Genomic DNA, 24,187 nt, shown 5'->3' with positions numbered 1-24,187 from the left:
CGGTGGGCGGAGGAGCGAGCGACGCGCTTTCACGCGGGCAAATCAACGTCGTCTTGGCGTGGACTGCATTTACAGGACACCAGGCAGCTACTCAACACCACGACTTCCCTTCTTCACCGGAACTGGCCTGATGTCTTTGCGATTTCTACTGTGTCGCGCACGATGACCACCGCTTCTGGCGGCCAGACCGGACCCCTCCCCGCTGTCAAACCCCAGCTAGATGCGCGAGGAGCATTCGTTGCGGCGAAGAAACTACAACAGGGCGACACGGCAGAAGAATTCGGTACCGCGAAGAAACCACCGCAAGCCAATGCTGCTACCAGCTTCACTGCGGCTGGCATGCGTGCCGTGACAGCCCGCGCAGTTGCATTCTACTTCCGGGCTCCCATTAAAGCCTTCTTTCCGGGACGGATCGACTATATGGGCTATGCGCGCGCAATAAACCCACGCGTTCAGGCCAACCTGGGCTGGTCCTGGAAGGTCTCTACGCCGGCGTTGCTTGCTCATGCGGTGAAGACTTATGGATGGCGATTTCTCCCCAACCAAGTCCTGCCACCGATGCTGGGCAATACACTGTATACAAACACTTTCCATCTCGTGGGAATTTGGGAGCTGATCAAACTCAGAATAGGAGCAATACTATATACAGCGTATCTGCAAGCACTCGGAAGCCTTCATGAACCCTCCTCGCGCTCGGCCAAGCGGATATTTCCGCCTCCGTCATTTAGACAAACTTTTTCAGCAGGTCTGATAGCCGGAGGGATCCAGTCACTTGTCGCCGCGCCACTGGACGCACTCCAGGTACGCTTCAGAACGGCCGATATGTTGGAGGGCAAATACAAAACCATGTGGCAGTATGCCACACATAAACTTCACGATATTGGCCTTCGGGGAATATTTGGCGGCTTCACGTTATCCCTGCTCAAAGACTCGCTCGGAGCTGCGCTCTTCTTCAGCACGTTCGAATGCGTGAAATCTCAGGCGTATTACTCGTTTGTAACGCATTATTACGGCGTCTATTCGCCCACCTCAATTTTCCTAAACGATAGACCGGTCATAAAGCCCCACTATACAGTCGAGCCGGCGTTCCTTCTACTAGCCGGTATGACCGCCTCAGTTGCGCAGCAAGCAATCCAGCATCCATTGAGCGAGCTCCAAAACGTGCACTATGGTCGTCTCGAATCGCTAGACTACCAAGCTCACGAAGAGATGAGGCCGAAGAAAACAATGAGCCGATATTATCACGCGTATGAGAAAACAATCGAGCAGTGCCAAATTCTCTCTCGTAGAGCCGGTGGGTGGCGGAGATACCTTTACAAGAACTTCTTCATGAATACGATTCGGCAGGTGCCGAGTACGTCTGCTGGGTTGATCATATTCGAGCTTGTGAGACGCAAATTTGCGTTTGAAAGCGAAGAGGTCCGGATCGAGAAAGACGGCTTTGATATACTTTTGACTTGAACGAATTATACCCCATCTCCAGCCATTTTGTATTAGTATATGTTTTCTGTACGACGATAGATGGGCCGTGAAGAACGTCGGCTCTTCTCATATATGTCAATACCAACAACCACCATTCACATATAAAGCTCAAAGCTCTTTCGAAACGCGCGCGTTACAGTCACTCAGCCTCTAATTGATCATGAAGTTCTTCCGTATTCTCGGCAAGCGGTAAGTTTCCGAGGCACCAGACAGTTCGAAGCAAAGCCTTCGGAATTAAATGAGAGATTGTAGGCGCTTTGGATGAGCCAAGACGGGTAGATTGATAGTTTTCCCCAATACGAGCATGCTCTCAGACCCACTATTGTTATCTTTTCGCGGCCAATGACCTTAAATAACGGTAACACTAGCGGGTCAAAAAATCTCAATTCGACGCTGAGTCGGACGAGGTGAGATACGGGGGGAAGGAGGAAACCGATGTAAGGTGATGGATGCATTGCTTAGAGCAAATTGGTTTGGTGCTTCTATTCGCAGACTGAAACCTTTTTCCATTTTCATCGGTCCCCACATATATCCTGTTCTGCAGCGAAAGATCGCATTTTGCTATCTTCGATGCCGCCTAGGGTCCTGTTGCATAGACGCTTGGACCTAAGGTGCAGTCAACCGCGAACCGAAAATAGCCCATCCGTCTATAAACATAACCAGAAGAAGCTCGCTCCGCTGAAACTCAGAATACAAGGAGCATCTATGCCTTGCCAGGTGCTTTCCAGGCACCTCTCACAGCCACCTTGCCTCCTACTTCTCTAGCAAAGAACGTACAGCTCAGATCTGCCGCAACATTGATCTGCAGCTCGACCTTAGCACCCTTGCTGAGTCCCTTGAGCGCGGCTTCCGCTAAGACGTTCTCAACCTTGTAGGTTTTTTCCCTCAACTCCTCCTCGTCGCTTTCGTCGCTGTCCTCATCGTCGTCTGAGTCGTTCTCTGCTTTGCCGTTGGCCTTAGCTTTTGGCTCCGGCTTCGTAACCTTGATCACTCTTATGCCCTCGCAAATCTTCACAAGTACGTCCCCGCCTTCTCGTGGAGTAGCAATGATGGCCGTTCTCCGTACCGGCACTGGGGTCTCAGCTTCGACTAGATGGCGGAAAACTCCAGTGGATTCATCGCTCGAGATGCAAAGAACACCAATCGCGCGTGCCAGATGAGGCGTGACCGTGACCATAGGGTGTGTGCTCTGCTCGATATCCTCAGTCTCAAACTCCTGGATAAGACTGGCCTGTATTGCGGCGCCGCGAGCAGCGAGCTCGCTGGGGTTGATGGCAGTGGGGGAGGTAGAGGGTGCAAGGACGGTGGTGGACCCTGGGAAGGCTGAAGCAAGCGAAGAAGCAATGCGCGGCGTGTGCGCCGTTCCACCGGCGAGGATGATTTCTGAGATATCGAGCGGGTCTAGCTGGGCCTTTTCGACAGCGTTTAGAACGAGGCGGGTGAAGGCCGCAAACACTTTCGCCGAGATGGTTTCGTAGCGCATGCGGTTGATGCTGCATGTGAAGTCGAAACCTTTCGACAAGCTTTCGACGGAAAAGTTCGCAGAAGAGCCGATGGACAGCGCCTTCTTGACCGCTTCCGACTCCAGCTTGAGCTTCGCAGACGCGCGATCGTCGCTCCGCGGGTCTCCACCATTCTTCCATTTCTTCAGGAACTCCTTGGCAAAGTAGTCCATGAGGACTTGGTCCAATTGCGCGCCACCAACGTCGTAGTCGTGTGCAGTGGCTAGGATGCTGTACATGCCGCCTCGGGATGCAATAACAGCGACATCAGAGCGAATGCCGCCTAGATCCGCGACGACAATGTTCTTGTCCGCGAGCTTGGCCTCTGGACGCGCATCGTAGGCGAGAACAGCAGCGACTGGCTCATTGATGAATTGGAGGACCTCGATGCCTGCGTCTTTGGCAGCTTTGCTAAGGGCTTCCTTTTGGGCATCCGAGAAGTTGGTAGGAACGGTGATGACGGCTGCGTTGACGTTCTTGCCCAGGTAATCCGAGGCAGAGTTCTTCAGTTTGCGAAGGTGGCGCGTTGTGATCTCAGAGACAGTGACAGTGCTCTCGGTATCGTCCTCCTTGTCTTTTATCTTAAAGGCTACCGTAGATTCGTGCTGGAGCGGGTGCGCAGAATTGTGGCATGGCGTCGGGTCTATTGATTTGAAACTATACTCGTGATCAGTCATGTCCTTCGAATGGCGTATAGCAACCAACATACTCTTGTCCTAGGAAGTCTCTGAAATAGGCGACTGTGTTTTTGGCATTTCGAACCAGCTGTGCTTTTGCTTGTGTACCTTGAAATTCCTCTCCAGTCACGTATGATAGTATAGAGGGAATTTGACGATCTATATTCCTGTCAGCCTCTAGACGTATTCTCAGTTTCCTCGAAACCCGAAATCCAGCTTGAATTAAAGTGTCCACAATTCTAGGACGCTGGAGGGGCCACATAATGCCTGACGCTTCCTCTTGTGGCCGTTACTGCAAACGTACTGCCTCTTGATATATTTGCGGCTTCAATCTTGGTGTAGGACTAGAATATTCACAACTAACCTCCTTCCTCGTTGGCGATGACCTCTGCTTTTCCTTCCTAGCAGTATTGTTTAGCGTTTTCCCGGTGCATCGTTGGCTACAAGGAGAAGACTTACCCCGGAAGTATACGCAATCGAACTATATGAATTTCCAAAGGAAATACCAATAGCTACCCGCTCAGCGGGGCTTTCTTCTTCGGACATTTTTCGTCGTGGGTGGATCGCGCGCTCCTGCAACTTGGTAGAGCCGTTCGCGATATAGTGGGGATGCTTGACGGGTTTCCTTGGAGTGCTCGGAGCTGTGTGCCGAGTATAAGACGGAAGTTGGTGAGAGGCTGAAGTCGAAATTCACGCCGACCAAAATTTACACTTCGACAAGCACCTGCCCGAAGTACTGCCGCGCCCAGTGGGGTTAGGCCTCGAACAACAAGTGGCATCTATGATTTCATCCTCCAAATTCAGCTTCCAGCAACACACTCACCTTAGACTCGGATACAACTGTCTGACACCGCTTGAGGCCCCCTGGTACGTTGGGAAGATTTGGAAATGGACCGTTTCAACGAGTCTGGTAGCTCTTTGGGCCACCTCAGACAGCGTTGAACTGCCACTTTATGTTCAGCGATGCCTGCCAGTGGGGTCGACTTCGAGAGTGCGGCTTGTCCAATCACACGAGGCCTAAGACTTTGTCTCAACAACAAATCTCCTTCACCTGTCTCACGAAGCATTGAACCCTTCAACGACATGCCTTCCGCGCAAGCCATCGTCCTGCCGGGCGACACCATCGCTCCCAGTGCGCTCCCGACCTCTGCGAACCCAAACAAGCCTCTAACACTCGGCCCTGGCCTCCGCCATATCCCACCGCAAACCATTACGACTACCATTGCTGGTGCCTTGTCAACCGATTCAAAGAAGAATGCAGCCTGGATAGAGTATAACAGTGGTCGGGTAGGCGCATTCGAGAACACAGCGGCGCAGCCTTGTACAATTCTAATGAATAGCCTAGTATACACCGTCTACCTCCGACCTAGTCATCGCTACAGTTACAAACTCAGTCTCCGAGGCATACACCTGCACCCTTACCCCATACACCCCTACAGTAACGCTGCCGCACTTGGCATTCGAATCTGCAACCCGCAAGACTCGTCCACAGCTAGCCAACCATGCCCTCGTCTACGCTCGCGTTGTGTCCGCATCCCAAGACACCGCCCCCGAAATCACTTGTATAGATCCTAGCACAGGAAAGTCTGAAGGCCTGGGGCCTCTGAAAGGTGGCATGTTGTTCCCCATTAGCATGGGTATGGCGAGGAGGCTGCTAAGTGGCAGGAAAGGCCGTGTCCAGATCCTAGAGGGCCTCAGTGAACGGCTGGCGTTCGAGGTTGCTGTCGGGAGAAATGGGATGCTGTGGGTTGATGGTGGGAACGTGCGAACAACGTTAGCGGTCGGTCGTGCTGTGCAAGAGGTGGATACGGAGGCTCTGGGAGAAAAGGGCCAGAGTAAAGTGGTGGAACGTGTGTTAAGAGGGCTATGAGAGAAATCACCGTCACTTTCAATGCTCGGCCAACAAAATGGAGTTCGGACATGGCGGTTTTGGGTGCATTGGGTGGAGTTCACGCCTGGAATTCGGCGGCAATATACCCCTTTCGCGAGATACGAAGGTAGTGGAATCACGATTCTCGTCTACATGCCACTGCCATTCGTCTCTGAATGTTCCCTAAACTCTCTCTTCCCTCTCGGCTCTAAGTCGGGGATGGATTCTAACTTTAACGACATTCGCGATCTTCGACAACCTTCTACCAGCTGCAAACCGGCGGAAGTAATCTCGCAGCCAACGTTTCAAAATCCAAAAAAAGGTCTCAGCTTCTATCTATAGCGATTTCTACTGCAAGGGGATCTTCAATGATACTGTATATCGAGTCTTTCCTGTTGCTGCCAAGTCAGGGCTAAGAGGGTAGTGTTGGTGACAATGTGACAGCATACTCGAGGACCTCCCGGCGGCCATGAGCTATGCGGGCATCAACAGTTCCAGGATGAGCTGTCTTGCAACTCGAATCGCTAACAATAACCATAGGCGTCATGTCTCTTGCCCGGAAATTTTACAGCCTTATCACGGCATAGTCTTGGATGCGGGGCGGGGTTGGTTTGCCCAATCGGCACTGGGATGAACGAAGTGTTGATAATTAAGTGGGGTGCTACGCCCTACACACCTCATGCTTCCGTGAGTCAACTCCAAAAATTCCGTTCAAACAATCTCCACCCTCTTTTCTCTCTATCCTACTATTTCGTACTTTGAATAGTCAAGGCTTCCTCGCGTGCCGTTTAGCAATGGCATCCATGGACGAATACCCGGTCACAAAGGGCTCCGAGGAAGAAATTCCGCTCGACAAATTCTCGTTTTCGAGTGACGATTCATCTGGGTCCGAAGAAGATCAGTTCTTACTAGATGAAGAAATAGCCACACAAAAGTTGCCACCAGTAGATAGGGGTGCCGGAGCGTGGAAGTTCCTTTTCGGGTGTTGGCTTATAGAGGCCGTGCTATGGGGTATGTACTGATTTCAGCTATTCAAGTGCTGGTTTCGATTCATTATGCACGTACTCATGATCTCTTAGGCTTTCCTCTTGCATTCGGGATATTCCAGTCCCATTATTCACAACACTCTCTGTTCAACACGTCAAAAAATATACCCACCATCGGCGCACTCGCTGTTGGAATTTCCTATCTCGGTGTCCCACTCACTAGCCCTATTACGCTCCGCTATCCGCAGTATCATATTCATATCCTTTTCTTTGGTTGGGCTCTCTGCATTTTAGGCCTTGTCTTCGCCAGTTTCGCGACCCAAACATGGCACCTCATACTTACTCAAGGCGCCATGTACGGAGTCGGATGGGTCGTATGCTACACGCCCTTCCTAATTATGTTGAACGACTGGTTCTACGACCGCCGCGGCTTGGCCTACGGTATCCTCTTCGGCGCCTCAGGAGTATCCGGCCTGATCCTCCCCTTCGCCCTCGAAGCCCTCCTCGCCCGCTACGACTTCCGCATCACCCTGCGCATGTTCGCCATCATCGCCATCCTCGTCTCCGGGCCCAGCTTCCTCCTCATCCGCCCCCGCATCCCCGTGCATCTCCAGCACAAAGCCCCGTCGCCATCTGGACCCCCAAGACCCTACAACTTCCTCCGCAACCCCCTCACCTACGTCTTCGGCTGCAGCATCGCCCTCCAAGGCCTCGCCTTCCCCTTACCACCCACCTTCCTCCCCTCCTATGCCACCGCGCTCACCCTCCCCGCCCCCTCCGGCGACTTCCTCCTCGCCCTCAACTCCCTCGCCCAAGTCACCGGCCAGATCCTCCTCGGGCACTTCTCCGACAACGTCAGCACCCACCTCCCGCACTCCGTCTCCTCCCTCATCACCGGCCTCGCCGTGCTCCTCCTCTGGGGCCCCGCGCGCGGCATCGGCAGCCTCGCGGCGTTTGCGGCGCTGTGGGGCGCGTTCGCGGGCAGCTACAGCGTCAGCTGGACGAAGATCGCGGCGCGGATGGCGGAGGGCGAGGATGAGGGGAGACGGGCTGCGGCGACGATGACGTTGTATGCGTGGTTTAGCTTTGAGCGCGGGGTCGCGGATATCTTGGCTGGGCCAATTAGTTCGGTGCTGCTGGGGAGCGATGTTAGGGTTGGGGAGTTTGGGGTGGGGAAGTGGAAGGGGGTGGTGGGGTTTTGTGGGGGGGTGTTGTTGCTGAGTTCGATGGGGGGGTTGGGGTGGTTTTGGGAGAGGAGGGGGAGGTGGGGGAGATGAGGTTAGCGTTGGCTTGAAGGATGTTGGATTGGGACACTGTAGATGGCGCTGATTCAGGACTAATGGTGATCCCTGCCCTCGTGATGGCAAAGCCCAGCGAAGAGCGCTGCGATAATTGAGTGAATTACTACCCTAGGAACTTAACAGATGGACAAAATAAAACCATTCAACAAAATCCTCTGCCGTCATGAATATAGGATTTCACGCGTGGCCGATATCCAATGCCTCCACTTCTTCTCTCCTTGACCAGGCCAGCCACAGTGAACCCACACATCAGCTGGAGTTTCGCTCTGCTCCTTCACATAGTCTTGTCGTTTATAGCATTAAAATTTGCCATTTGCCTACAACCACCTTTTGCTCTCCCTAGTTGCAACATTGCTTGCCGCAGGGGCCTGCGCGACAGGAACTGCGGCGGATCCATCACTTTCTTCAGCACCTAATGCATCACCCGCTAGATCACCTGCTGGTGCTGGTGCTAGTGCTTTAACTTGAACTGGGTTAGCTCTCTCGTTCGCTTGTTGAATGGCCTCGTCCCTCTGCTCTTTTGCCCAGTCTCTTGCATTTCTGTACGCAGTGGCTCCCTGCCGGAAGGTTTCTGGATCACCGGTTATGGACCATCCCTTAAGTTGATTCGTAAAATGCTCTGGACGGCCCTCGGCAGGGTGGCTGGTATACATCTCGAGGGTGCCGCTATAATAAATCGATGTAATGGTATAGGCATTGTTGTTGGAAACAGGCTTGTCCTTCCCGTATAACTGAAGACTGTGCATGCCTCTTACCCCCAATGTACCGTTGTAACAAGCCTGTCGTCCAGCCACCGCCAACAATTCATCCGGCCCCTTGGCTGCCAGGAAAAAGTTCGGTATAATAGGAAGGTCGTGCTGCGTTAAAGGAGTGATATGGCTGCTAAGATTATCGCGGACTTTTTAAGTGAGCTGTTCTGGGCGCGTGCTGTAGTAAACATCTAGGTTCCCAGGTTTAGGCGTGCCGTTAGTCAGGGGGTCAAGGTTAGTAAGGGGGTCGAGGTTAGTGAGCGGCATTCCTCCCGAGCGGCATTTAGCGTCCGCGATCTTGCCCTCGATGATGGGAATCACAGATTCTGAAACCTGCTTTTCTTTGGCGGCATCAGCATTAGCCTGCATAAAGTTTTCAAACTCTTCATTAGTAAATTTCGATGGCGAGAGAGAAGGCCGACGTTGCGCTAATCTTTGGTTAATCCCCCCCCTAATTATTTGGCTTTGTAGGCACACTGCCTTCTAGAGTGTGTGGACGAGCGAGTAGGAAGTGGACAATGGGCATTTTAGAAACGACGGAGGTATGCTACGACGGGCGTGGGACGTGGCGCGATCATTGCAGCATCATAGGGACAATGATATGTTTCTGGGCTTCTTTGATTCTCATCGCTCGCATCCCTTTTTTATTATGCCTACACAGCTTACAAGCTCTCCGCCAATCGAAGCGCAGCTGCTTGTCGCTCTCCACGAGTGTCTTTGAACACCGCAACCGCGAGTTGGGTCCTAATCTTGTCAAACCTCGTCAACTCCTTTTTCCTTCCTACCTTCACGCCGCATCGAACACCCCTCCCTGCCTATAATTGTAATGATTTCCGGTAATCTATCCGCCTCAACCCCGTCCCGACCCCACGGCTTTACTGTGTGTATGTGTGGGAGTAGTTGGAGGGCTGGGGAAGCGCTGAGGTTGTGAGATCCCCTTCTGCAAATCTACTGGATTGGATTTCTAGCCGTGATGGTATGATAGAAGGTGAAGCATTCTTGATGAGGGTTGTAGCTTGAGACTTCGATGAGCGTGATGAAATTAGTGGTAGTGGGTTTAGATAGGTGTAGTGGTCTCGAGATCCGCTTAACCTGTATAGCTGAGATTGCTATGTACCAGTGTATACTTTCGAGGAATGGCGAGTGACGAAGGTTAATTCTTGGACAGCGTTAGGACGAAAGTCTGTGTACTCCTGCTTACTGTGTACTCCTGCTTACTACTGTTTGAGTTTCTTCGTTGCGTTATCTGGAATTCAGGTGCGAGGAAAATGTCAAGGCAACACGTATTAGGCCACAAACGCATCGAATCGGCCTGTTTCTCTGTTTCCTTCTGTTTGGCGCAACGTCTTATTAGAAGTCTGGAAGCAGGGCTACAACAAACTGCAAAGAGAGTGTAAAGCCTTACGTCGCCGTACTGTAAACCAGAGGTGAACAGGAGAGAGGAGTAGGAGTTGACTGCGTTCAAATATAGCATTCACCATTGAACAGCTAGTTCGACGAGCTGCCGTGCTCCAGTAGGTTAAGCCCTACTACGAAGGAGCTCGTTTTTTGACTCCTACCCTGCTACCTGGTACCTATGTATAGAGAAGTGCTCAGTGGCGAAATCATATCTTCTAAGCCTAGTTTGAGCAACAAGGAGGAGATGGTGAGTTGATTCAAGACGGTGTAGGATAAAAAGACGGCCATGCTATTGAAGTAAGTTGATGGGTATGTGATTCAGGGAGCAGGTGGAGTCGGCATATTGGTGACGGGGAACCGGCTTTTTGAAGAAAAATGTCAGGATAAATGCTGGTGTCTGTACCGCTTCTTTTTTACCTTCTGCATTGGCAGCTTCGCTATCAGTTCTCGAACTGTCGTGATCGAGTGGCGATGTCCGAAGTGGGTTAGTATGCATTTCTTCGAATAGTTATTGTGTAATCTTGACTACTTCCCGCGCGCTTGGACCTTGAGACTAGGGAAGCTAGGGATGTCATGCTATACGCGGAGTATTTCTCGTGAGGGTCCATGACAGGAAATGGTCTGGGGACGGCAGGTGGTCAGCCAAAGGTGTGGAATAGCTCGTTGTTCGAACTGAGGGGATCTGTGGCGAGGTTGGCCATGCCAGCTTTGGCTCGAACCGCGAGGGGAAGTGAGTATGACGTCCATCTTCTTTCTGGAGTCTGCGGCTGCACGCTTTAGGAACAGATAAGAAAGGGCACACTGATATCGTGAGACTACAGCCGCTATCGTGTCGTTGAGGTTACCAGGCCCAATTAGGGCGGAGGTGATATTTGGAACAATCCCGGACTTCTCTGCGATGAAGGATCGAGATGAGCGGATGAGGATCTCGTATTCTTATGAGACCATCACGGTGACTGCATCGGTTGTCTCTGATACTGGGGGAAGTTTCCAGTGGCGCGCCTCGGTTACTCGGCACGTGATTCACTAAAGGGCCAACCGCGGCGAGATCCGAAAGCTTAAAATAGCTTCGCGCTCCCCGCGTTACCACTCACAGCCCGGACTTCACACAAGCAACGCTAGCACGGATAGCACATCTCCCCGAGACGCGCTGTGGTCGAATCTGGCTGCTGATGGTACTCCGGAATAAGCTAGGCTAGAGGTGGGCAGCTAGGCTGGCCTGGCGCTGATGTATTTCTGCAAAGTTGATATCAGGCAGTTCCCCGTTTGAGTATGGGTGCTCCGAGGGGCCTCTCTCTGACCCGCTCTCCCATCGCCCAGGTTGTCAGAATTCCAGGAGCTCGGAAGCAACAGTGGAGATGCAAGGCTTAACAACACGAGGAGCTCACCTAGATGCTGGAACCCGCGAGTAACCGTGGTCAACGGTGCGGCCGTTCCCAGGGCGGCAGCTAGATGGTGGTGGACGGGCTGGGCCGGCGTCCAGCGCGCTTCGAGACGGGCAGTTGGTGGATGATAAGATAGAAGAAGTATCACGCTGGCGGGCGTTCTCGATCGGTTTCGGTCGAGGAAGGCGGTTGATGGGGTAAACCGTGGAGCTGCGTTGGAGGTAGGTCCCTTGGTCGCGCGACGGTCTCTCCAGGTGGTGCTGGGAGATATGGGAGGAGTAGTGCCGACCTGCCTGTTTCGTGCGCCGACCAATATGCCAAGCGACGATCACAAGAGATGTCGCGACTGGAGGGGTACGAAATGGCATTTAATTTGGCAGAAGGGCGGGCGCTGCATGGATGACGGCCAGCGCAGGCCTGAGGAACGACGGAGCCTGTGGAATGATTTGAATTGCGCTTATCGCGAAGCTCATGACGGCAGCGCGATGAAACGCTGCAGCAGGATGCACACGAGACGGGGCCCAGCGAGTCGAGGCCAGCAACAACCCTGAGGGTGACATGAGTTGGGCATGAAGAGATTGATAGCAGGATGCACAAGCTGGACGCACAAGCTGGCCGCACAAGTAAATGGCATCAGTTCCAGCTCAAAGTCCACACACCCGAGGAGACGGGCAGGAGCGAGCAAGGTGCGCAACGGGCAAGAGCGAGGTGCAAGCAAGGTTCGCGCCATCGCCACAGCCGTGCGCCTGAATCTGCCCTTCTCCAGGGCTTGGCGTGCTGTAACGTTGTCTCCAGTAAAAGGCCCGGCCAGCGAATCATCGCGACTGTGTTGTGCCGCTGAGGTCGCTGGCCAGGGCTGTGGCTTCACCAAGCTCGCTGCAGTGTCCGGCAGCTTGCCGCAAAACAGCAAGTCCTGCGCCGCGTCACGGGCCGACCGAGGGCGCTCTGCTCCCTATTCGCCGTCGCCAACCTCACCTCGCGCGCACGATGCGCGCCAGGGTCAGCGGCCGTCGGTGGCTGGAACTCTGCATCAGCATTCGATTCGCTGCATCGGGGGCGTTGCGCCGTCGTGGGTACGGTGCGTGAGGCCAGCGGTGCGACGCCCAGAGATTGTGCTGCTGATCTTGCCCGGCCGCCGACGAGCTTCCCCAGTCGTTGGACCCAGCCATACTAGGATTGGCAGGTTGCTGGCCTTCTAGAGACCTTCCATGCCGTTGGACGTCCGTCCCGCTGCCGGCTGAGTGGCTGCCGCCAGACTATCACACAGGGCACTGACCGGGGCCGTGATAGAGGCAAGCAGCCGATAGCCAACCCGTAGCCAACCCGTTGCCAACCGTGCGCCGAGCACGATATGCCAATCTGAGCGCCTACCCTTGAGCAACACCTATATTACCTTGCCCAGCTGCCCCTCTTCCACCGGCCATCGTGGTCTCACTTCACGCACCCGCACACGACACCATGGCTGTCAACGAGGTCCTGGACCACAACACTGAGGGCCTGGGGCAGATCAACCCCAAGGTGTAAGTGCCCTGACCATCGCGTGAAACCTCACCGCCCGCGTATTGACCGTCGCAGCGCCCCATTGACTGAAACCGAAAACACCTTCAACACCCCCAACGACGGCCAGGACTTTGGGGATGAGAAGGAGTACGACCTCACCCACACCAAGGAGCTCGACGAGGAGGGCAACGCCGCCTTCCTCAGCGACCCCTTCTCCCCCTTCGACGACCTACCAGCGGAGCCCAAGCGAATTATTACCATCCGCGCTGTCTTCGTCGGCCTCTGCTGCGGTGCCCTCGTCAACGCTTCCAACGTCTATCTCGGTCTCAAGACGGGCTGGACGTTCAGCGCCAATCTCTTCGGCGTGAGTAGCTCCACGCACGTGCTCCACCAAGTCCGTATCTAACAGAATCCAGGCCATTGCTGGTTTCGCCGTCGTCAAGTTCTTCGCCAGGACCTTCGGCGAGCTCCCCATTCTCGGTGGGAGCTTCGGCCCCCGTGAGAACAACATCGTCCAGACCGCCGCCATGGCGTCTGGTGGTCTTTCCAGCGTCTTCGTGTCAGCTTTCCCCGCCCTCTACCAACTGAACCTCCTGGACACCCCCAAGGCCGACTTCTGGAAGATCGTCTCCCTGACCGCTGTCTCGGGCTACTTTGGCTTCTTCTTTGCCACGCCCCGTAAGTGATTCGAAAACTCGGCTTCGACCTTGACTAATGCTCGCCAGTGCGTAAATTCTTCATCATCTATGTGGCCCGCGAGCTCCGTCTCATCTTCCCCACCCCCTCGGCCACTGCCATGACTATCCGTAGCATGCATCAAGCCGTGACTGGAGAAGCTATGGCCAAGATGAAGATGAAGGCCCTGTCTGGTGCATTTGCTGGCGCCCTGATCCTCCGTGTCGTCTCCCAATACGCCATTGGCATTCTCTGGGACTGGCATATCTTCACCTGGTTCTTCATCTGGGGAAACTACAACAGTAAGCTTTCCTCTCTCCCCAAATCATCCACCCGCTGATCTGGTCAGACGCCGCCATCAACGTTGAGAACTGGGGCTGGCTCATCGAGTTCACGCCCGCCTTCATTGGCTCTGGCATGCTCGTCGGTCTTAACGTGTCTATCTCTTTCTTCATGGGCAGCGTTCTTGCCTGGGGTATCATCGGCCCCGCCCTCGTCCACAATGGCATTTGCTGGGGATCGCCCTTGGTGCCCGACGACCCCAAATGGGACGGAGCCATCCAATTCTTCTCTTTGAGCTTGAAGTTCTCCAACAAGGACAACCCCAGCCCTCGCTACTGGATGCTGTGGCCTGGTGTCCTTCTCATGATTGCTGTTTCCTTCACTGGTAAGCAGTCCCTGCAGAACTCACAGTCCACCCGCTAATTGCTTCGTAGAACTCCTAATGCAATGGAAGATCATCTGGTATGCCTTCCGCGCCGTGTACCGCGGCCTCTGCAACGGCATCTATGCCATCGGCAAGGCCGCGAAGAAGGATCTCGCGTGGTTTAACAAGGGCGATCAGCACGAAGACGATATGGTTGAGGACTCTGCTGCGCCTGAAGACCTTGTAAAGATGTGGATGTGGATGCCCGGTCTTATTCTCTCCATCATCTGCATCTGCGTCGTTCTCGGCGTTGAATTCCACATGCCCGTCGGCATGTCGCTGCTCTCCGTCTTCCTGGCCTTCTTCTTCTCCTTCTTGGCCATCCAGTGCACTGGTGTGACTGACGTCACTCCGCTCACCGCCGCTTCCAAGGCCTCTCAGATCATCCTCGGTGGTGCGACAAAGGGCGAGCACTGGAACCAGACGCACGCGCAGCGTCTGAACCTCCTCGGTGGTGCCATTGCCTCCATGGGCGCTAACCAGTCTACCGACTTGGTCTGCGATTTCCGAACTGGTTTCCTCCTCCGAACACCGCCGAACCAGCAGTGGCTTGCCCAGGGAGTCGGCACCATCGTCGCCATCTTCCTGGCGCCAGCCATGTTCCAGCTCTTCACCACCGCGTACCCCTGCATCATCGACATCAATGCCGAGACCTGCCCCTTCTCCGCTCCCTCGGTTTCCGCCTGGCGTGCCGTCGCCGTTGCTGTGACGGACCCGACCTTCCCCATTCCCAAGACTTCTGGCATCTTCTCGATTGTCTTTGCCGTTTTCGGCTGCGTCATGGTACTCATCCGCCATTACGTCTGGGTCGGCAAGCTCGAGTGGGTCAAGACCTACCACCCCAACATGATGTGCATTGGTCTTGCGTTTGTGCTTCCCCAGACCGTTTACGGTACCGCCATGGTGATGGGTAGCACATGGGCGTACATCTGGGCCAAGAGGAACCCAAGCGGATTCGATGTCTACGGATACGCGGTTGCGGCTGGTCTGATCGCTGGTGAGGGTATTGGTGGCGTCATCAACGCCATTTTCCAGGTGGCGGGTATCTCGGGTGACAAGTACGGTACCCAGATTGCGTGCCCTGGCGACTCATGCTAGACGTTCTTTTCTCCTTGAAAGGATGGTCGGAGAGTAGAGGTGGCGGATGTTTGATACCACGGACATTAATTATGCTGAGATGAGGTCAGATATACCATTTGATGAATCAATCGACTCCAATTTACGATTATCGTTGTTTGCTCTCTGCTTTTGTGATATTTTGACTGCCTTTGTTCTAGCTCTTACTGAAGTGAAAATGACTTAACGGTGGAATCTTTTGGTCTAGACTTGTTCACGGCAACGCTTCCCACCTCGAACATTCTTTGAGACCGACACGACATCAGCCTCATCCCAGCGGCGCTGAATTCGTCTCCAGCGCTTTCCTCTGCTCCACAGCTTTCTCATACTCGTCCAAATTGAGCGAACCGGCCGACCACAGCACTATCGCTTGGACATGGCTCTGCCGCGGTGCATCTCCAGCTTTCCGAGACGAGCGTGCTGGTGGTTCGCCTTCGCCAGCAGTGACGTACCCAATAACATTAACCCACGCCCCCACTTGCAGCACCTCGGTGCTCTTGAGCGTCTCCAGCACGTGGTCGATGTTCACGCGCGCGGTTGGGATGGCTGAGGATGAAGGGTAGTGGTGCTGGAGCACGAGCGTGCCGGTCGAGACTTGGTATTCTTCGACGCTGGGGGATGGTGAGACTAGGGAAGGAGAGTGTGGAGGAAGGAGAGGGAAAGGAAGGACGTACCAGCCTAGGAATCTTACCTTTTCGCCTGGTGCAAGTAGTGCGAGATCTGAGAGGAAGAGTAGACGGGAGGGCGGGGGGCTGGCCATGGGTGCGAGAGAGAGTAGATTTTTGGGTTGCAATGAGCTCTTGAAAGCTTTCAAAGCTTCGGGGATGGTTTAGCCCGTGGGATTCATGATGCAACCGAGTGATTCGATGTTATATGGATGGTGAGTGTGGATGAGAGGAACAGATCCTTGTGGCTATGCACGGAGCTTGTCACGTGTTCGAGTTTCTATAGGCTTTGAGCACTATGAACTGTGAAAGTGCTGTCTGCTCGTGATGGTACATACAAGTATCCGAATGGTGGTGTTGACTGAGGACGGAAGGCCGAACCAGGGAAGGCGTCGCGAGCGTGCTTGATGCACGTGCCGTCACCGTTAGAGTATAATAGCGCGGGCGACCGTCATGGGCCGCGATACCAACCATAGACGGGACTCAACTCTCTGCCAGGCTTCCAACAACAACTCACCACCGCCACACTCTTCTGCACACTTCGACTGTTGACTGCCCACTTAACTCCTGTCTACGCCGCTTCTATACACCTGCTTTCCTCCCACCATACAACTCCCGCCCATCACACCTCGCTGCCGCTCCAAAAGCGCCCCTCCATCCTCGACACCTCCGATAGCACTCGCCGCGCCCGGAGGCTCCCCCATCGCCTTTTCGCACACATTCTTCCCCTAGGGCTTCTCCGGCCCATACACCGTTCTCACCTCTGCCACCATGTCTGGCTGGGGCCTGGGCTGGTTAGGCGGCGGCACCGCTAAGCAAAAGGATGCGCCCAAGAAGGCGATACTGCAGCTGCGGGGGCAGCTCGAGATGCTGTCCAAGCGCGAGAAGCACCTGCAAAACCAGATGGCCGAGCAGCAGGCCATCGCCGCTAAGAATGTGACCTCGAATAAGAACTGTATGTGCACTCTTTCGTCATCTTTGGGCTATAGAGGGGAGGGGGGGCCTCGGTGGCAGCTGGGATAGCGCCGCGGGAACCTCAGCGTGGGATAATAGCGAGAGTCGTAGTTCTGGATTTGGATTGACGCATGCCTGGCTAACCTGTGGATGTGTGAACATAGTGGCCAAAGCTGCCTTGCGCCGCAAGAAGCAGTTCGAGCACTCCCACGAGCAAACCCAATCCCAGATCATGTCGCTTGAGCGCGAAATCTACTCCATCGAGGCCTCAAATATCAACAAGGAAACGCTGGATGCCATGAGGAATGCTGGCAAGGCTATGCAGCAGATCCACGCCGGCCTGACTATCGACAAGGTGGACCAGACCATGTACGTTTTCCCTTTACTCGATTCTCACCCTGCTGGGGTTGTTTCCGGCCTTTGGAGTGTGAGGTTTGCAGGCTTCTTGTTTGCTAACGCTTTTGTTTCTGCCTGCTACAGGGAAGACCTCCGCGAACAGCACGCCATCAGCGAGGAAATCAGCGAAGCAATCACCCAGTCCGTCGGCAACACGGGCATCGACGAGGACGAGCTGGACGAGGAGCTCGCCGAGCTGCAGCAGGAGGAGCTGGACACCAAGATGCTGGACACGGGCAACGTGCCGGTCGGCGACCAGGTGCACCGGTTACCGGCCGCTGCACAGGGAGAGCGTAAGTCCACTTTGCCGTTTTCAACCTGCCCCTCAGCATTGTCCGTCGAGAATATTGCTAACACGCGGATCTTGACAGTCAAGGGCAAAGCCCCCGCACAAGCAGAGGAGGAAGACGAGGAGGAGGAGCTACGGAAACTGCAGGCCGAAATGGCCATGTGATCGCCCTTTCTCTCTACCATCGCACCATTTACTCCTTTTACAAGGAGGGGGAACCCCCTCTAGCTCAGACCAATCACGTCCCATTCCCACTCCCCCGCCCTCTTCACGTCATGCTCGTCTTCGGTCCCAGGTGTCTAGGTAAACGGCGGCGTTCTGCTTTTTCAGAGAGACCATGTTTGTTGTGTTAAACCTTTTATTTTTTGGTGGCTGGTGTCGGCGGCCCTTAGGTAGTTAAGAAAGCAAGTAAGCTGCTCTGGAAAGCCGACGATTGACGATTGTGCCTCCACCTCGCTGTACCTCGTGCGATGGATAGAAGATGTATGTAGTCCGATTTCCAGGTGATAGATTGAGTGGGTGGGTTAGCGTAAGCGTGCATGATCAATTAACTAGGCCTACGGACATACCCTCCGCTATACACGAAACCCTCCATTCGTTAGTTCTAGACGTAGAAATCTACTTTTTCTGCCACCGTTTGAAGCGTTTTCGTACAGTTTCAGCAACCCCGTTCACTCCTGCTCTATGAAGAACTTACCCGCCATCACCTAACATAACCCAGCAGTTCTCCTGATCGCCCAGAATGTCCGATCCCCCATCTCGTCTATAACTTCCAACCCGGTATCGTGGAGCTGTCAATCCCCCGTAACCTCTTGGAACGAACGATCCAAAACAATATATCAGATAGACAAGCGTGTTTGAGAACAATAAGAAGTAAAAATCTATCTGTAGGCCTGTATTAGATGAATCGGACCCTCTCGTCCTGGGAGAGGCTATGGGGGGGTTTCTGTGTCTCAATATAATCAAGAGTACATATATATGTCTAAGGCATGCCAGTGTGCATACATACCTAGAAGGTCGACGAGCAAAGGAATAGGATAAGAACGCAGATCGCACAGCCAACGACGTCCTAGTAGGGTTCTTTCAACGCGGTAATCACGACATTTCACGGCTATGACGTCTTCGATGCTAGCAGTAAAGACCCCCGCTAAGATGCTAGCTAGAGTTTGAGCCACCTTTTGCAAACTGACCTCAAAATCCGTGGTATGGGGATCTGAGCGGTGGAAAGGGTGTAGCTTATACCATCTATCACGCACATGCCAGCTTACCTCAGTCCGTAGGGTTGGAGAAATGGGTATTGCATCTGCATCTATCTACTACAATCTATGCCCCTCCGTCCCCCACGAGCCATTCTCATCCTTTCTACCTCCAAAACACCGTAAACCACGTACCACCGGCAGTTCAAAATGCCACATACATGTTCAGAGAAGAAAAGAAAAAAACAGACACCCGCGCCTCTCATGTTGATTCCAGCTACACTTTTAGATTAGGTCGCTCGACCATGCTTCTCAGACGGAAAAGTGAAGAAGCAATACACACGATTGAGGTGTGCAATAAGAAAATGAAGCAAAAAATGCGATGAGCGAAGTTCATTGAGGTCGTGGCAACACGTGACGCTAAAACGCCGCCCGTGGAAACATGACCCTGAAAACCCGGAACCCGCAAACTTGGAACTTTTACTCCATACTCCGTAATAGAGGCGGAAACCCAATGATGTATCTGCTTCAGAAGGAAAAAAGTGTAAAGGAAGAAATGAACTTTTTAACGTGGGGGTATCGATAGCATGAATGAACCCCGATACTCCTCCTATGCCCCCCATGTACGCCCAATGCCCTGTACCCATACCCATAACCCAATCATGTCATAACTTTTGTTGCAAGCGTATCCGCACATACTCGCTCGTTCAGTCCACCCATCGTCTAATATTATATATACACTGCCTGCCATGCGCTAAAGGCACTTCCTAAACGCGCGTGTCTAAGCAAGAAACGTCGCGGTAACAAGTGCTGGATAGAGCATGTCTTAATCAGCCTGCTTCGCTCGCTTACTCGCACTCGGACTCCCCTCCTTTGCCAGCACATCCCCAGCCGATGCATTCTCGTCTTCCGACACTTCGCAAAAGGCGCGCTTGGCGCCGGCGGACGAAGATGGCCGTTGATTCACGACCATTGGACTACCCGGCACGGGAGTGAGAGGCTCGACGGTCGGCCGGCGCGTCTTCGCGTTGGACGAATCGTGGCCGCCCGCATCGGGAAGAGTAGAGAGAGCGGGCGCCTTGTTGGCCGGAGGAGGCGTCTTTGGATTTGCCTTGGAATCGTCTGAGCGGTTTGAGCCAGGGGGCGTGCTCAGCTGTGGAGCCGCTAGCGTAGATCCTGAGACTGAGGTTGATTCGGGGACGGCAGGTTTAGCGTCAGCAGCCACCGCACTCACTGCATCTGACGCTGCCATTGTAGCTGCATTGGTGGCAAGCTCAGACAGCGTACGACCTGATGGGGGTTTCGGTCCTGCTTCTTTCTGCTCATTTTGGCTTGCAACAGCTCCTAGCGGTTGGCTAGCTTGTGGCGGGGCTTGCGATGCACTATTACTAAGTAAAGGCGTAATTATCTTAACAAGATTGAGCTCCGGTTCAGTGAGTGCTGAGGTGACACTCGCCGGCGACACGATCTGTCTGATGGCATTATCAACTTTACGCTCTGCAAAGGCCTTATCTTCTGCCGACTTGTCAATGAAGGTGCTGCGGAATGCATCGAGTGTGTCAGCGTCGCTCCTGGAGATGTGTCGTGGGTACCGCGATTGGAGTCGCGGTTCCGGTGGCTGAGTTCTGGGAAGAGCGGCTGCTTGGGGCGGTCCTGCGGTGACATGTGGCGGGTAGGGATGCTGTGCGCCGCTATATGCCTGGGATTGCGATGTTGCAGGATACGGTTGCTGGTATGGCGACGGGGCAGCGTGGGCTTGTGAGTTTGAAGTATTGGGGAAAAGCATGCCATATGTGCCGCCTTGTGTGCTAGGAGGAAGAGGCGGACGAGGAGGGCCATACGGTGAGTATCCGTGACCAGCTTGAGTAGTAGGAGGATAGGGATCACTACCTTGGGTGGCTGAGGTGTGAGATGGCCTCGATGCGTTCTCCGTTCCTGCTCCCCACGGTGAAGCGTAGGTTGAAGCACCCTGGGTTGTTGCTACGTTCGCTGGCGCATTGCTTCTAGCCAAGCTTGGAGGTAGACGAGGACCAGAAGGCTGGACGTCTTTGGAGCCAGGTGTCCCGACCCTAGCCGCGGCATCTGCATGCACCCCATGAGGCTGTGGATAAGGGGAATATCCCGGGTAGTATGGCTGCGGCACTCCCTGTGAATTCATCGTAGGATACTGTTGAGGGTTGCTGTAGTATGGATTTTGTGGCCGTGCCTGCGGAGGTGGAGTAGCTCGTTTTCGCCGATCTTTCTCAATAGAAACGCTTGGGTTTATCACCCAGTTATAGCCTTTACCCTCTTTCTCGCCTTTCTTAAAGGCGTCATGCTGGCCTAAATTGTGCCGCACACTGCTCTGCCATCCGTTGGTCGCCACTCGGAACTTGTAATATGGGTGTTTTCTCTCGATGGCGCTGTAGATTTGCTGCAGGTTGAGAGACCCGGTCTTAGAGGCGGATATTGCCTCATGAATCATGACAACATAATTTGCTGGTGGGCGTGCAAGCTCTTCTTCCGTGTAGTCTGTCTCTTTCATAACAGGCGAAGGCGAGCGTGGGGGCTTCGAGCTCTTAGCTGGCTTTTTCTCGTTGCTTTGATCGGAGGCTCCGGTTTTCGCATGTCCTTCGACCGAGTTTTTCACATCTTCGTTCTCAGCCCCATTTCCCTCTTTCTGTGCACGACCAAGTTTAGGGTTAGGACCTTCTTTGATAGCTGATCCCTCCTTAGGGTCTATCCCTAATTTCCTGAGCTTTTCATCATCTTTAGCTTTCCTTGCCAATGCGGCCTTCTCACGCTTGGACATGAAGCCGTCTTTCGGTGGCCGTCCTGGACCTTTGCGTGGTTTGTACTCCTGGCCAATCATGGACTCGTGTAATGAGTACCTCTCACATATCTCGCGGGTGATGATTGTCCCGGCAGAAAGCGAATCATTCGACTGCGTTGCAGCCTCTGGCTTGGCTTGGGGTTCATTGTCTGCGGGTTTTACAACCTCGCCATTCTTCTCTTTGGGCTTGTCCACCTCGTTAGTGGGCGGTTTGCTTTTGTCCTTGGCTACTTCTTTTGCGGCTTCCTTTTGCTTCCCTTTCTGCACCTTTTTGATAACAGTCTTTGGCGGCGGCGGAGGCGGAGGGGTAGGTGATGGAAGGCGCCGAGGTTTGCTCTTCTTCTTACTCTGCTTGGCAACAGGTATATGGGAAGCTTTCTGGCCCTTCTGACTCATTTTGAGTTTCAGGGTCTGCATTTTGGGCTTCTTTTGCATACGCTTTCTTAGAGGTTCGTCGTCAACACTTTCAGCGTCTTCGTCGCTGTCGTCCTCGTCCTCCTCTTCGACTTCGTCTTCATCACTATCGTCCGGGCGATAGCCTTTTACTCGATAGAGTATTGCTCGAGGATCGATACTTTCACGCTCTTCCTCGCCCTCGCTCGACACATCCTCATCTTCGTACTGTCCTTGCCCATTCTCAAATGCGAAACTCAAGCCACGGCTGCTTCTCCCTCCGATAGATTGTGAAGACGCTTCATCCTCGGTTTGATCACTTTCCGGTAATTGGAAGGAGAACTTGACTTGGCCGATTTGAATCACATCGTCGTGCTGGAGAGGAATCGGCGGCTCATCAGGTGTGTAAAATTCATCATTGTGGAAAACGCCGTTTGATCCGAGGACGTGAAACCGCCAGTAGCCAAGAGGGAAGTAGTATTCTATCCTTCCATGCTTCCGAGAGGTTCCTTTGTTGCGTCCATTCCTAGAATGAATTGGGAGGAAAGGACACGCTCTCGGATCTGGAACGTGATCTTGAAGGTCTCGCGGGACTTCTGGAAGAGCGTCGATCATGACAGAAGACGGTGCGTACGTATCACCTTCCTCGTTCGGAATGCAAAGTGAGTGGTCTTGTGAGTGATGGTGAGACGAAGAGCTGATTGATTGAGATGCCTCGCTTGCTCTACGGTGCTGATACTCGGCAGAGACGTCGTGTGCCGGAACGCGGACAATACCTCCGGTTTCGCTGATGACGCTACGAGGGCCGTGGCTCAGGGTGTCTTCCCTCTTCCGCTTGTGTTGAGTCCTGACCAGGCCATTTCGATCGTCGTCCACGGCTTGATCCCTCTTTCGTTTGCGATTAGTTGGCCGCTTCTCGTGCCTCTTTCGTTTCAGCTCGCGGCGGAACTGAGCCGAGTCACGGCCAAGCTCTAGGGAGTAGGTGTGCATGTAATATAAGCCATCGTCGAACTTGAGTCTCGCAAAAGCGCTCATCCGCTGCGAGTCGCTGTTCCGGACAAGTTGCGCAGGAAGCGCAGTCTCGTGGGTTGATACGGGCTGTGCGTATTTTGCCTCTTTGAGTCGGTGCTCTGCTTCGATTGCCTCTCTGAGTTGGTACTCTGCTTCGGCCCTATTGTAGGCTACAATGGAAGCGTCAGTCGCTATGGGGACGTGTTTGTCGTCCCATGCGCCTATGTAGGGTTGTTGGGGAAATTCCGAATCGAGCTCGGGAGTCGCAGACACAGGAGGGAGGGGTTCCGAATAGTCTTGTCTAGAAAAGACTTCGAGGTCCCAGGCCTTGGTCTTGTCGAAAGGAGGTACTGCATGGCCGTCGAAGGCTGGTTCGAGAGTTGGCGGGAAGGACTCAGAGAGCGGAAGGGGGGAATCAGAATGGTCCTGTTCAGGAACGACTGCAGAAGGATTGGCCGGTTCAGGAACGAAGGGCGACTCGTTTACAGTTTCACGGACCGGCTCTGGGCTTGTCTGCGGGGGAGAGTGTATGGTGTCGGGAGCTGCACGCATAGTAGCGGGTTGAGGACTGTCGGGAGCGTCCCGGAAGGCCGTCTGCTCTGGCTCCGCAAAGAAGAGGGCAGGCGCATCACGGCCGGTATCCTCGGGCGGCGGCTGCACGGCGGCATCGTCTCTGGCGACATGGCCACGCGCCGTAGGGCTGGTCGCGGGATGGGTGGCCAGCATGTCGGGGGTGCCTCACGGGGGACGGCACTCGTAGGGGGCGGGCAGAGGAGATGTCGGCATCAGTCTGCAGCGCGACAGACGGAGGCGGCGACGCGGACGGGCTCGGCGGGGTGGCAGCGCAGTCGACGCGTGCGGGGGGCTCTGAGGCTCTGGGGCGCAACGGGAGGTGAAGCCGGGGACGAGACGGGACGGATGGGAATGCGATGGGGTTGCTTTTGCACGTGCCTGGGCCTTGCAGAACTCAGGCCATGGAGCGACGCAAGCGCTGTTTATGCGAAAAGTCGCTTGATCCCGAATCATCCGGCCCACCGCACACGCACACCGCCGGCAAACAAAAATAAAAATCGCTGCACTCAACCACGGGCGAGTGGAGACAGACACTCCCAGCCACAGTCTGC

The 24,187-nt window shown here is 54.2% G+C and overlaps 9 protein-coding genes across 9 annotated transcripts; 5 read left to right on the top strand and 4 right to left on the bottom strand.

Moving 5' to 3' along the window:
- Positions 1 to 228: 228 nt before the first annotated feature.
- Positions 229 to 1,935, top strand: BDZ99DRAFT_424701 (mitochondrial carrier protein-like protein). The gene is made up of 2 exons (XM_033717066.1): positions 229 to 575; positions 627 to 1,935. Exons 1-2 carry the CDS (start codon positions 340 to 342, stop codon positions 1,459 to 1,461), a joined length of 1,071 nt encoding a protein of 356 aa, XP_033572282.1. The 5' UTR covers positions 229 to 339; the 3' UTR covers positions 1,462 to 1,935.
- Positions 1,936 to 2,061: 126 nt separating this feature from the next.
- BDZ99DRAFT_117748 (heat shock protein-like protein 70) lies at positions 2,062 to 4,327 on the bottom strand. The gene is made up of 4 exons (XM_033712489.1): positions 4,121 to 4,327; positions 4,026 to 4,062; positions 3,694 to 3,820; positions 2,062 to 3,641 (listed from the first exon to the last, which is right to left on the bottom strand). Exons 1-4 carry the CDS (start codon positions 4,205 to 4,207, stop codon positions 2,186 to 2,188), a joined length of 1,707 nt encoding a protein of 568 aa, XP_033572281.1. The 5' UTR covers positions 4,208 to 4,327; the 3' UTR covers positions 2,062 to 2,185.
- Positions 4,328 to 4,490: 163 nt separating this feature from the next.
- On the top strand, positions 4,491 to 5,917 carry BDZ99DRAFT_466950 (exosome complex exonuclease RRP40). Its single transcript, XM_033720899.1, has 2 exons — positions 4,491 to 4,948; positions 5,007 to 5,917. The coding sequence occupies exons 1-2, from the start codon at positions 4,745 to 4,747 to the stop codon at positions 5,529 to 5,531; spliced, it is 729 nt and encodes a 242-aa protein (XP_033572280.1). The 5' UTR covers positions 4,491 to 4,744; the 3' UTR covers positions 5,532 to 5,917.
- Positions 5,918 to 6,246: 329 nt separating this feature from the next.
- Positions 6,247 to 7,794, top strand: BDZ99DRAFT_574906 (MFS general substrate transporter; the record flags this gene model as incomplete). The annotated part of the gene is made up of 2 exons (XM_033728417.1): positions 6,247 to 6,542; positions 6,611 to 7,794. Exons 1-2 carry the CDS (start codon positions 6,326 to 6,328, stop codon positions 7,792 to 7,794), a joined length of 1,401 nt encoding a protein of 466 aa, XP_033572279.1. The 5' UTR covers positions 6,247 to 6,325.
- BDZ99DRAFT_541115 (uncharacterized protein) lies at positions 7,773 to 9,011 on the bottom strand. Its single transcript, XM_033726729.1, has one exon. It carries the CDS (start codon positions 8,562 to 8,564, stop codon positions 8,136 to 8,138), a length of 429 nt encoding a protein of 142 aa, XP_033572278.1. The 5' UTR covers positions 8,565 to 9,011; the 3' UTR covers positions 7,773 to 8,135.
- A 3,767-nt stretch (positions 9,012 to 12,778) lies between these two features.
- On the top strand, positions 12,779 to 15,504 carry BDZ99DRAFT_466947 (oligopeptide transporter). The gene is made up of 6 exons (XM_033720898.1): positions 12,779 to 12,870; positions 12,926 to 13,214; positions 13,267 to 13,528; positions 13,576 to 13,827; positions 13,875 to 14,192; positions 14,242 to 15,504. The coding sequence occupies exons 1-6, from the start codon at positions 12,809 to 12,811 to the stop codon at positions 15,327 to 15,329; spliced, it is 2,271 nt and encodes a 756-aa protein (XP_033572277.1). The 5' UTR covers positions 12,779 to 12,808; the 3' UTR covers positions 15,330 to 15,504.
- On the bottom strand, positions 15,426 to 16,363 carry BDZ99DRAFT_466946 (uncharacterized protein). Its single transcript, XM_033720897.1, has 2 exons — positions 16,022 to 16,363; positions 15,426 to 15,958 (listed from the first exon to the last, which is right to left on the bottom strand). Exons 1-2 carry the CDS (start codon positions 16,105 to 16,107, stop codon positions 15,616 to 15,618), a joined length of 429 nt encoding a protein of 142 aa, XP_033572276.1. The 5' UTR covers positions 16,108 to 16,363; the 3' UTR covers positions 15,426 to 15,615.
- Positions 16,364 to 16,487: 124 nt separating this feature from the next.
- Positions 16,488 to 18,287, top strand: BDZ99DRAFT_424684 (Snf7-domain-containing protein). Its single transcript, XM_033717065.1, has 4 exons — positions 16,488 to 16,967; positions 17,131 to 17,335; positions 17,447 to 17,655; positions 17,734 to 18,287. The coding sequence occupies exons 1-4, from the start codon at positions 16,784 to 16,786 to the stop codon at positions 17,814 to 17,816; spliced, it is 681 nt and encodes a 226-aa protein (XP_033572275.1). The 5' UTR covers positions 16,488 to 16,783; the 3' UTR covers positions 17,817 to 18,287.
- A 1,299-nt stretch (positions 18,288 to 19,586) lies between these two features.
- BDZ99DRAFT_541108 (uncharacterized protein) lies at positions 19,587 to 23,955 on the bottom strand. Its single transcript, XM_033726728.1, has one exon. The coding sequence runs from the start codon at positions 23,787 to 23,789 to the stop codon at positions 19,674 to 19,676; it is 4,116 nt and encodes a 1,371-aa protein (XP_033572274.1). The 5' UTR covers positions 23,790 to 23,955; the 3' UTR covers positions 19,587 to 19,673.
- Between the last annotated feature and the right edge of the window lie 232 nt (positions 23,956 to 24,187).

Source organism: Mytilinidion resinicola (assembly GCF_010093595.1).
Source record: "Mytilinidion resinicola strain CBS 304.34 unplaced genomic scaffold BDZ99scaffold_19, whole genome shotgun sequence".
Lineage (NCBI taxonomy): Eukaryota > Fungi > Ascomycota > Dothideomycetes > Mytilinidiales > Mytilinidiaceae > Mytilinidion > Mytilinidion resinicola.
The sequence above is the reverse complement of the archived record's forward strand: the minus strand, read 5'-3'. Positions and strand labels throughout refer to the sequence as shown.